The 12,755-nt window shown below is 40.2% G+C and overlaps 1 protein-coding gene across 7 annotated transcripts in view; it reads right to left on the bottom strand.

Annotated features, from left to right (window-relative positions):
* The window catches only part of SHTN1 (shootin 1), a 92,015-nt gene that overhangs the window by 10,634 nt on the left and 68,626 nt on the right, over positions 1-12,755 (bottom strand). For 2 of the 7 annotated variants that reach the window (XR_001145350.1, XM_012723516.1), the window contains one exon: positions 7,418-7,601. The exons of 3 other annotated variants lie outside the window; for them this stretch is intronic. Coding sequence is in view for 3 of the 4 variants with exons in the window: in XM_012723516.1 (XP_012578970.1) it covers positions 7,418-7,601 (184 nt within the window). In the remaining variant the exon portion in view is untranslated. Of the gene's footprint in view, positions 1-5,396; positions 5,442-7,417; positions 7,602-9,291; positions 9,369-12,755 lie in introns of those variants that run through there. 2 more of the 7 variants (XM_012723519.1, XM_012723518.1) reach the window with 2 other exon arrangements.

Below are 12,755 nucleotides of genomic sequence, written 5' to 3'. Positions count from 1 at the left end.
GGTTATCAGGTTTCAGAAGCAATAACTTTGAGTAAAATAACTTTAGTCAAATGAAAGAAACTCCCCCTCTACTCCACCATACACAAATCAAAAGACATCTCAGAAATTACCAAAGCACCAAAAGCAATTTGGTTCTCCGGAGAAATGATATATTTTATGCTAAGTCTCTTCAAATCATAGGTGTTTGCCACTGGAGGCAAACGTTAGAAGGGAATTAATTCTTTGAGAAAATCGAGAATTACTCAGCAGTATTTTAATAGTTATTTTGAGATTTACACAACAGAATTTTAACACTAGGTGTAACGCAGCCTCAACAATGGAGCTGGAAGTAGTTGCTGCTTGACAGCAACTCGGGGTACCTGGGAGGCGACTCCCACCAGCAGACCTTCCGGAGTGTCCACAGCACAGCGCCTTGGGGGGGAGGACAAGCCTGAGTGAGGGGATCTCAACTTCCAGAACATTCAGTTGTTCTGCTAATTTTGTTGTTAAAACTTATTTGTCCATGTACAAGCACACACGGAGAAGCTTTGTAGCGGCGCTTTGCTGAGCTGAGCTGTTTCCTGCAGTGTCCACACTCAATTCGGCAGTGCTAAGGTTACAGTTGAGAGCGGAGCAAATCCCTTAATTGTATAAGAGCATCAGATTAAGCTGACTTCCATGCAGCCTGTTCTGCGAGCTCGGAGTCTCTCTCAGAAACCAGTGTTTACTAAGTACAGGGAAGGCGCCACTTTCTTCCCTCTACACCACACACACACACGCACACGTGTGTGTCTGCACACACACATGCGCGCACACACACATACAGAAGAGGAAATGAGGAAGGGGGGGAGGAAATTTGTCGTTTCCACAACAGGGACCAAAAGAACCCCTCTATTGTCCATGTGAGCAAAATGTTGACCCAAACGTCTTTTATAGACTAGTTTTGTGGCCAAATTAATTCCCACCTGAGATCAATGTTTGGATTTTATATTCCAAAAAATAAGAGTCTCAATTTCTATTTGTTACCATATTTCAAAAGCTCAGGTTCTCTCTCCAGTGCTCATGAAAAGAAAAAAAAAAGTCCTATTTTCCTCTTCATTTTTTACATTAATTTCATCCTGGAAGTAATGAAATAAAATTGAAAAGACCATTAGAGGTCAAACAATGATAAAATCAATTTTGCTTATAATTCAAAACCTGAAGGGGAATTAGATTTTTTTCTTTCTTAGAAATGTTTGGCTATCACACGAACCAAGAGACATTAAATTTCTCTTTAATCAACTACCCTTAATGGACCAAACGAGATGAACTGTTGAAAGATAAATCTGTGTGAAGCCAAAAGTCACATTTATTTAGAGATACCATAGATCTAGAAATGAAATGCAAATTAAAAGAAAAATGGTTTCATTGGAAAGGGACATTTTTCTATTGAAATTGAAGTCCTATAATTACTACATGGGTTTTTAGTTTTTCAATTCTTCTAGAGTAAAAAGCAACCTATTTTGACCTCCAAAACAAAAAAGGCACGCTAGCTGCATATCTGATGGGTTAAAAGGAAATTTAAAAGAGCTTGATAGAGTTTTGGGGCAATATGAGGTTGAAGAAAAATATGATGAATTAGAGAAGTGTTAACTGGAAGACTCGCTGGCAATTGTGACTTAAAAAGATCTTTGAAAATCAAGAAGAGAGACTACAACTATGAAATCACCACAAATCACACCAAATTACAATGGAATCTGAATTCCCTTTCAAATGGGCTTTTCCCTTTAGAAGCAAGGGTTTATAGACATAACCAGATGAAATGAAAAGTCATCTCTGAGACTGGCTGCTGTACTTAGTTGCATCTGTCAGGAGGAAATTTACCCTCCTGACAGTAATTAATAGAGAAATAAAGCTCAGTAGGGATAATTATGGCCACTTCTAGATGAGACTGTTCAGTGATAAAAATGCAAGAAAGCAAGATACTCAGGCCTTTCCTTAATTGTGATGCTGAAATCCTTTAAGATACGCTGACCTCATTCTCCACAGGGAAGGCCTCCTTGTCCTGCCTCTCTTGGTAGCAGAGATGCCCTGTGATATGATAACCAAAGGATACTCCCTCACAAGCGCAAAGGAGCTAAGCAGTAACTGACCGAAGATGGACCTCTCTGAAGAGGTGGAGCGTGAAGTGAGGCTGCAAAGGAAATGTGCTTGCCACGAAGGTATGTCTTCGCCATCCAGAGCAGGAGGGGAAAGGAGAAAGTCGAGGACAGGCTCCAGAGAGAGCACAGTGGATTAAGGTGTGGACAGGTATTTTGGCACTATGTGAACCTTGGTAACTTGACCTGAAGGGGAGATCCTATGGTCCAAAATATTAACAATGACATAAACCAAAAATACTTCAAAAAAAAAATTAAAACAGAAAGAGAATATATGCCTTTGAAACACCTGAACTCACAGGTAGTGATTCACCTTTATATTACATTATTTGATAAAGCATCTTTCTAATCCAATGATTAGAATCAGGTATCTTTATTAAACCAATAAAGTGGCAATATATTTTTAAAATTATACACAGAACGTATGCTAAAGGCTCATATAGACCAGGCATATTCTGATATGCTAACAGCCAAAGGTTGTTTATGAAGTACCCTCCTATATGGGCATGAAAACATTCTTTATGAAGTATGCTTTTTATGGGCATGAAAAACATTAAAGTGATTTCCTTCCAGTCACTCTGTAAGTATTTTTCCTAATTGGCTCTCCTCTTTCAGCATTCTTTGTTTTCTGAGTTCACATTTTCTTTCCTTGCATGGGTCGGCCATAGGAAGAGGTGAAAAGAAGGGGGGGGGTGTGTGAGGATGATGGGTAATGACCCAAAATAAGCAGACAGGAAAGGCTGCCCAATGTATTTCCTCTGTGACCAGAAATGTCTAATCCAAAGGGGTCTAAAAGCATTTGAGGCTATAGCCACAGGGCTGGAATGAGAATCTTGACCCCTAAAGTACTATTCTGAAGAGTAACAGTTCTTTGGATTTGGATGGATAAATTCTGATGATGTTTAAAAATTGATATTCTTACATTTCTAGGTTTTCGTGTGTTTCACTGGAAACCTGGATTGAGAGACCCATTATAGGTATATGAAAAGTGCCTAGCTGTGTTCTTTCTCTTATCTAGGACCAGCTGGGACCATGTAACCACATTTGTAAGGAACTGCTGGAGTACCAGAGAGTGTCAAATTTTCCTACCTCAATCTTAGATAAGGAAAAACCCAACAAAAAGAAAATGAACCAAAAGGTCACAAAACATTCCTAAGGTCACCAGGCCCAGTCAAAAACCCAGGTGTCCAGTATCTCAGCTTTCAACTCTTAGCTTTTGCCTCTGACTATCCAATAAGGGCTAATTGTAACTTTAACACAGGGTGGAAAAGCAGTTTTCTGAGACACTGTCATAGATTATCTCATTTGCATGACAACCCTGAAAAGGTGGGTGCTGCTCCTCTCTCATCTTACACGAGGAACCAGCCACAGATTAAATAACTTGTCCAAGGTCATAAAGACAATAACTAGCAAGCCCAGGCAGGCTTCAAGCCCTTGCCTCTGTAGCTGGCAAGGTCAAGTTCTGAAAAACCCAGCCTGTGCACACTCTGCTTCTTTGTAGCCCCCCCACCCCGCCTCCAGGCGACAGATTTCTATTGCTGAAAATGTAAATCGCTTCTGACCTGTGTAGCGCTTGCTTAGTCTGTTCCAGGTAATGAAGCTGTCTGAAAGTAATAATTCTCTTTTAAAATTCTGTAATTGGCATTTTCCCTATGGCACACTCATCATCCCACCCATTGATTAGCTTGAATCAATGAGTCTTACTGTATTTGAACACTGTCAGATTAATCTAGACCAACAGGAAATATCATGAGAGCAAAAATCTGTTTAAAACGGTTCATTTGGTTGCCAACTCTTCCCCCATAGTATAAAGAAAGAACATAAAGCAAAAATAATTCCTGTTTCAACTGTAACTAATCAGAAGAAATAAAGGTCACTGTTAGATTTAAGGTATTATTCGATAGTATTACATGTTCTAGAAGAATTTAAAAGCACACTGATATTTCTAAAGCTATTATTAAAATAGAAGTGGAAGCATTTAGGTCATTACAAGGCTTGTTATCCTTTCATTTTCTTCTTCTTTTTTTTTTTTTCAAAAAAGTACCTTGCTTAGGCTGGTGACAAGAGAAGTTCATTGTTGGTAAATCTTTGCAATTAAGTATGAAGCTATCCCTAACCTTCTCATTAAGCCCCTAGGAAATAAATTGATATATCTCTGGCTCTACAGTTTACTATATAGGAGTTATTCAGTATTCAGTTATATAGAATATGTATCTATCCTGATTTTAGGAAATGATTAAAAGAAAAAAAAAAACTTCACCAGAGTACATTGGATGTTATTTAATTTTCTGGTTAAGCACTTCTGAGAAGGCATCTATGTTTCTACCCTTACACTAAACATCTCTTTGAGAAGGTCAGCAAACCTTTCTGCCCACTGAAGTCCATCAAACGAAGACAGCTGCACCTTCCTTTTATAACTCAGTACGCTAGTGTCTCTGATGGCTTTGTCTTGTGTAAGTACAAAGATGTAGATGATAGGCAACATTAGGCTTAACGTAAATGACTCTGAGGCACTTACAAAATGTAAAAAAATCCCAGTCAGTCAGGTAACAAACAAAAACCTTTAATATCTAGGTTGTTTATGTGTGTGAATAACTGGGAAATGCTCATTCGTGGAGTATTCTAATCACCAATATTCTGCACTTTATTGATTCTGAACATGTGCTCAATCACTTATTTATTCAACAAGTATTTATCAAGAGCCTCCTAGAAGGCAGGGATTTCAGGGATTTTTCCAGGTGTTTGAGATACACCAGTGAGCAAAATCAGCACCCCCAAAATTTCTGCCTTCATGGAGCTTCCATTCTAGCGGGGGAAGAAAGCAAAAGCAATAGATATAATAAAGTAGAAAGGACGTTCAAAGGTAATTGCTGGGAAGCACCAGGGAGGGTATAGGGGAACCAGAGTTTGGATCCATGAGTTACAATTTTAAGTCGCGTATTTGGGATAGGCCTGACTGAAAAGCAAGAACTAGTGGAGGTGAAACAGTACATCAGGTAGCTACTAGGAGAAGAGTGTGTGAAGCAAAGTGCTTAGCAGAAGCCACCAGCCGGGGTGGAATGATTCTTGGTCAAATAGGCCAAGGTGGAGGGAGGACGGACAGGGAGTGGGGGAGCGTCAGTGTGTGTGCATTTACTGGTGTGACTGAGACCGATGTCCTCCCCGGACCGTGACTCTCTGCCAAGAGCCAGGAGTGCCATTTCCCAAAGCAGGTAGCGGTGTCCCGACAAAACAAAGGTGCAGGACTAGGGCGCAAAGACAGCGAAGGAAGGATCTCACCTTTTACTGGCTGATGTGACTTCAAAGTGCTCTGATGATTTCGGTCTGTGAAGTAACACAATGTGGTTGCCTCTGCTTTATGGCTAGTCCAACAGCGTGAACTTAATTATCAACTTAATTTCAGGGCGGAAACGGCCCTGAAAATCACCCTCTCCACTGGTAGCAGCTAGGCTGGGTTTCGGAATCTGGACAGATCATGTGAGTTTTTACTTTTAAAACCTGCATGTAACTGCATTTAAACCTTCAAAGCTGGGTTTAACTATAAATAAATGAACTGAGCCTGTCTGGGAACTGAGTAATAGCCATGTATATACACGAAATGCTTGGGTTCGTTTGGACAGTTTAACCGCATATAATAAGGAGGCAGATTTTTCAGAGAGGTGCTCTTCTGTGCTAAGTGACTGTCAATGTGAAAATATGTGGCGTTAGTTATTTCAGGTAAAGAATGTCAAGAACTGAAGAATCAAGCATTAAGTTACAAAGTTTAAAAGTTAATACAACAGCACACAGTATTTGTATTAGTGCTTTAAGTAGATAAATTAAATTGAAATGTGTCTCTTAAGCAGTCATTGAACAAGCAAGATGCGAAATAAATTGAGCTTCACATGAGCCTTTATGGCATCTAACAACTGTGTCTGTCAACACATGGATCCTTTTCACTGTCAATTCAGCACACATTTTGCAGACCTTGGGCCTGCAATTATTTCATTTCCTTTCTTGGAAATGTAATTTCCACTTACTTTTGGAGAATAAAAGGCAGACAAAAGGAGGAAGGAGTTGCAGTATTTTCTGATTAAGATTATCTGTGTAAAATGGTAAAAGAAAAAAATCTATACATACACACTGAAGCCTTTCTCAGAAACTAACTTGTCTCAGCCAAATTGCTTTTGTGTCTAGATATTGGTTCAAATGTAGCCAGAGTGCTGATGTCAAATTAGGTGTTAAACAAATTTAATAGGAAAGATGAAGAATGAATATAGATCATCTTTCTGTTAGAACTGTTCAAATGACTCCAGTCAAAAGAAAGAAAACCCATGGCTGCAGGAGAAAATGTGCTTTTAGACACAATGAAATTAGATAAAACTGTAAATCTGAGAAGGTCATTCATTCCAGAGGAGAAAAAAAAAAATAGTTAATAGTAACAGAGAAATGCAAGAGTGGAAGAAAATACCAGTTGGCAAAAATAGATCTAAATTGAATTCCAACCTCATTTGTCCAGGCTTCACCTTTTAAACTAAGACAGGTAGAGCTACAAAAAAAAAGGAGGTTCTTTCTCTCTTGATAGAACAGGAAATCAGAGGTTTAATTAACCGTGATTACAATACTCCGCTGATCTGATTTGTCTCACCTCTTCCTTTTCTTTAAGTGACAAATCAGCTGACATCCTGGCAAGAGAACTAAAGCAAAACTAGAATAATTTCAAAAAGAGCTTGCCATTGTTATAAAACAAATTGATCCTCCACGAGGTCTGCCTGAAACACATTCAATAACAGGATTAACTTTGGCAATCAAAGTGCCACTGTTGAGCAAGTCTACATATACAACTCTTTACACTGGATATTTTAATTCCCAGGGGCGAGCAATGTTAAGGCACAACTTTAGCTGACGATCAGAAAATAAGGTTGTAAGAACATCCCCTTCAAGTACATTTGAAGATCTTGTCTCTTCCTTGGCTATTCTTGAACCATTAAGAGGGGTTATGTACACACTTAATCTTGAAAGGATGATTAAGTATAATCTGATGATGAATAAGTATCACCCAGGTCAATTCATTGTGTAGAAGAAGAATCTGATTACTTAACCAGTTCAGGAAGTCTCTTAGTGCATGTCTGCTTTGGACCAGACTAAGACCTATATGCTAGGAGCCCAGAATCAAAAGCTGCTCATCAAATGCAGGAAGAAGAGTATTTGCTGGCTAGCTCAGTCAACATCTCTCTAGAGAGAAATAATGCAAAGCAACACACAGGTCAGTCATCAGAGAGTCTTCGACACACTGCTTAGTAAAGAGCGTCATTACTTACTGAAACGCAACCTTGGGACTTGCACATCCTTCCAAATTACACGACCCTTCACCTGGCTCAGGTGTTGGGGGGTACTGGCTGTTGAATTCTGCCTCCAGAGTTTTCTTGTTCAAGGCTGTTCTGGATACAGAACCCAACACAGGCATGGATTTGGACTCTGAGGTGGCTAATATCCCGGTTGGACCTTAAAACCAAACACATACCTCAAGTTTAGTAAGTCTGAGTGATGCTGGTTAACATGGCAGTGAAAAACAGATTCGCTGAAAATCCCTCGCGAAGTGAAAAGGCCAAGTTTGTTGAAAATTCAGGCTGGGAAAAATGTTCCTATGAGAAATTTGCTCTGCACGGGTGGTGCTGTGCTTCTCAATGTGCCAGGACCACGCCAAGAAATCGTGTTCACGCCTTTAGGAAGCCACAAAGCCCAAGCCCTGGGTCCCGAGCTGCCCAGAGCCTTCAGTGGGTTGTGGGGTACTTTCCTTCTGATAGAGTGTGGCTTTCTGACAGCCCTGTTTGAACCATTTGGCCTCTCAAGAGTTAATTCTTCCCAAAACTCAGCTCTGCATTTTTAACAGAAAATGGAACAATGTGAAAGGCTCTTTTTAAAAAGGCTCGTAAAGGCTTCTGGAGCATTAAACAGCTTTTATGAACATTTTCATTTTAATGTGCTTGAGAAGTAAGTGGATTTATTTCTCCTTAAAATACAGGCACAGGATTATAAAAATTAAGTGGCAAAGAGTTTGGACTTTTCTGCTCTTTGGGATAGAATTTTAAAACAGTACAAGGGCTTGTTACTGAAATTATTGGCATATCAAGCTAAAAATTCTGGGCCTTGGAGCGAAGCTAAGCACCATCATTACTTCCTATTCAGTCTCTAGTTTGAAAGATACTATTCTTGACAGTTTTTCTCAAAGCAAGATTCTATGTTTCCTGAAATTTCAGAATCCTTTTAAAACAAAGAAATTTATATAGCAAGCAACAAATAGGCAAATAACACTAAACTTCTAAAAATTAAGCTAGAGGTGCCACTAAGAACCTGGGAGTCTCTTTGTATTTAAGAAATGTCAGATCAACTCCTCCATTGCAAAGTACTTAGAGGGTAGAAACCAAAATGCTAGTTAATCCCTAATGGTTGATCGTATGCTGTGGAATTTTATTCTTGACTATATATGAATGATGGATGTATTCTATCAATAATGGCATCCTAATCTGAAAACCCTACCTAAGAGACTAGAAAATTACGTGGCTGTCCTGTTGTGTCAGCTTCAGCCTTTCTCTGTGTGGGAAGTGTGGATACCCGGGGGTCAGGCTGCAAAGTTTCCTCATTTATTTCATTTATACAATCTGGGCAGAAGACACTCTCATGGTTCCTTCCCAACTACATTGGGCCTCATATGTTGTTTCTGAAGGTGGGTATAGAAAAGATCAAGAAAGTTCCTGAAAAATAAATATACGAAATAAATTCAAGACTTGCTTCAGCTCTATTCTGTCCTTGGATAACTGTTGGCTACTACATTAGATAGCTTCGAACCATCTTTCCTTGTGGGAAAGCAAGATCTGTTTCTGAACATACCAATGCCTACTGCTTATTCTGCAAGTAAAGCTAGTTCAAAAGCAGAGAGAGTGGATGAGCTGAGCCAGAGCCCTCATTTTTCTAACATACAAAAATAAATAAAGAAAAATACATGTTTAAGAGTGTTATTATTTTTATTACTGCATCCCATTTAAGTTGCCCAGCATTTTTCAAGAGGTACCTGCTGCTCCTTAAAATGTTTGGTAGGCTACAAGTCTAGGCAAAACAAGAGAGTATCAGTGAGAAAAGCTGTTAAAAAAAAAAAAAAAATGCGGCACTGACCCCTGAGAGATAGCAGCTGACTTAGGAGCTGTGTTCTGTTCCGCTCCCCCTACGGTGCTTTCTCTACTGTGGGACCACACATGTAGCTTTCCCAGCACTCTGCCGGAAGAAAGAAAAATCTTGGAGATTCAAGAATACCTGAGTGACAAACCTATCAGACTGACCTCTACAATTCGATCTCACCATACACATAGTTGTGTTGCTTTAGTTCCTCATTTTCCACCCCTGAATTTTCACATTGTCATTTCATGACATTTATAAGGGGCTTTCATGTAAATCTTTCTTCCAGTTTGACGCTAGGAAGACACTTGTGGGAAATGTGGAACCCTTTCTTTTGCTAGATGGAAGTTTGTAATGGTTTCCTTCCCTCTCCCTTTTTTGCTTTGGCTATTAGGAAGCACAAAAGAAAACCTTTTACTCAATAACCAGTCTCTCTCCTCAGCATGTGCTTCCTCTCCACACTGCCAGTTACACCATTTTTATTTCTCTATCCAACTATCACTTCTTTTGAATAGTCTCTACTTTCCTCAAATGATAAATTGAATATGTGGACATCAGCAGAACATAATAAATAAATGAAACATTTTTGTCATACCTATAAAATTATCACATTCTCATAGTCTGAAATGAAAATGTTCTCTCATTGAAAATTAACACTGAAGTGGTTGAGTGCTATTGTACTATTCTCAAGAGTGAAGAAAGCTTCCAGAAGATCGGCTGTGTCAGAGGCAAAATTCAGAGCACAAAATGACATATATAACACCCTAAAAAATAATGCCTACCATGAGTATTTTAAGGATGAAATGTTGAAAACAATGATTAAGTCACAAAGTGAATAATGATTCATTATGGCGGCTGGAAAGATGCTTTTAAAGTGAGCCCAACGGGGGGAAAAAATCTCTCATAACCTTCCATAGAGGTGGCTATTCTTTGGGATGTGGGGTGGAGAAATGAAATTGTTACTGGTTTTTACCAGCAGAGCTTCCAAATCACACTAAAAACTGATGAGCTGGGTTTTTGCTTTCTTTCTTTAAAGATTTATTTATTCATACAGAACTGGAGTACCAGCCAGAGGTGCAGGGTGGTAAAAGGCTTCACCAGAGACAGAGTGGGGGGCAGAACAGGCAGATCGACGAAGTACACTGCTGAGGGGAGCAGTGGATGGGTCAGGATGGGTCTGCCACGCCCTGTGGGTCACCTCTGGGGCCAGGGACCGAACTCGCACTGAAGTGGCGGTGGCCAGCTTGAAGTGCCAGTGGCCAGCTTGAAGTGCCACATCCTAACCTATTGAGCCACCAGGGAGAGTGTTTCCTTTTTCTTTTGAGAAGGAAATGAAGGTTTCGCTGCTTTCTAATAAAGGTCTGACCGGTATTATGGTGCTTTTGGCTTAAGGAACCAATGTACCCCATTGTTTGAGTAAAACCCTAGGTGAAACTAGAAGTGACTATCAAAAACCAAAATCTTTAACGCTGTAGCAAGTTAAATTCAGTGAGCATGACTTTGCAAATCTGAACTATGATTAATGAGTTGACTAAACTGCATCTAAAATTTTCAGCCAATTACCAATGGTAGCTGATTAATTATTTGACTTTGGAGTCTTTTTTTTTTTTTTTTAAACTTTGGAGTAGTTTTTTAAAGCTTCTGCCCATGCCACAGGAATCAGGAATGAAAAAACCTTACAAAGATTTACATGAATTCCTGTGACCAAACTGATCAAAACAAAAACCAAAGTCAAGTTCTACACAGATCTTGAAGCCCAGCACATGTGCATCATGGCAAAATGCAGGCTGAGCACAAGACTTGCCTGGAAGGTCACTTGACAGAGATGGGATTTCTTATTCACTGGGCACACAGAGGCAATAAAACAAAACCAGATAAAAAGAAATAAAGATTCTCTGCAGTGGCAGCTGAAGTGTGAACTATTACTGTTACACAGCAACCCAGCGGGAACTGGGGTGCCTGTCTGTGGGTCCTCACCTGCGTGCTTAAGATTCAACTGCACTTCAGACACACACAGAAAGGTCAATAATGTGATACAAGTTAACTAATGTGTCCTACCATTTCTGCTGACCTGGAACCCCAACAGCATACTGAAAGCTGATCAAGAACCAAGCGACCAGCTGCCAGACACGAGGCCCAGAGAGACAGAGACCCTCAGTCCAACATGTCCAGTTTCATATCCCAAAACCCAAAATGGCTGCTTGGGTCCGCCCTTGGGCCCTTGCAGTCCTCCCTTTGGTGTTGCTGGGATTTGTTCTGGTGTCTGGAGTGGGGATGAGGTCCACAAAACCTGTATCTGTAGAGTTCGTTCAGGACATCCTTTCCCCCTAACATTACTACACTACTGCGTGCTGATTTCGTGCCAGGTATAAAGCTACTAGAGAAACACTGAGGACCAAGCTCTGAGCCAGAAAGAGCAGTACTCATAGTGGCAGAAGGTGGAATTTTAGACTCCATTCCTGAGTGGGGGCGGCTGCTGGTGAGGAAGGATGTCTGTGAAAAAGTCATCAACTTGCCGTGTGTGGCTTTGGCTTGAACCTAGGTCCCTGCTCAGCAGATACTATAGGACATCCGGGCATATACCTGCCTGTAAATTTCCCGCCTTCTCTCTCCTCTCTCTTTTCTCACTCTCTGTATAAATGAGTTTTGTTATTGTTTTTTTTTTTTTTTTCCTCCTGCCTGCTTTTAGCTTATGTCTTATATTCCTAAGTGGGTGGGTGAGGCCCATAGACTGGGTAAACAGGAAGCAACCCACAGGGCTTGTTCCATTATAGTGCTAAGCATATTTGCTACACCGACTTCCTTAATCCTTAGAATAATCCTTTGAAGTAGTATTTTTATTAACCTCTTTCTACAGATGAAGAAACAGAAGCACAGAAATGTTGAGAAATTTGATTAAGGCCAAGCAGCTAAGAGATGGCAGAGCTGGGATTCAAATTTAGGTGTCCTGATTCTGATTCCAGAGCCGAGGCTCCCTGTGGTATTGTTGTCAGGGCCTTTACACAGGGCACTTTGCTTTAAGCAAGGCAGGGAGCTATAAAAATCTGATTTCGGGTGCAGTGGTTTAAAGCGCAGCACTAAGAAGCTAAAGCCACTTCTGCATGAGTTCGATCCCCGCCCGCCCCGGGGGTGACCACATTGCGCGGCAGACCTCTCCTGACCCGCCCGCTGCTCCCCTCAGCAGTGTACTTTGTCAGTCAGCCTGTTCTGCTCCCCACTGTCTCTGGTGAATCCTCTCACCACCCCTGCACCTCTGACCTGTAACCCCAGTTCTGTATGCATAAATAAATAAATCTTTAAAAAAAAAGCTAATTTCTTACAAATAAATAAATACAACAGTAAATAAAAACAATTAAGCATTTCTTGGCAATGTCCTGAGGTACCTTTGCCTATCCATTACTTCTCATTCACATTAAAACAAATAATAATTTTAAAAATACGATTTCATGTTAAAAAGGGATCTATAGAAAGATGTTTCCGAGAAGA

This window comes from Condylura cristata, unplaced genomic scaffold (assembly GCF_000260355.1).
Source record: "Condylura cristata isolate star-nosed mole 26May11 unplaced genomic scaffold, ConCri1.0 scaffold00011, whole genome shotgun sequence".
Taxonomy (NCBI): Eukaryota; Metazoa; Chordata; class Mammalia; order Eulipotyphla; family Talpidae; genus Condylura; species Condylura cristata.
Note: the sequence above shows the minus strand (reverse complement) of the source record. Positions and strands in the feature narration are given on the sequence as shown.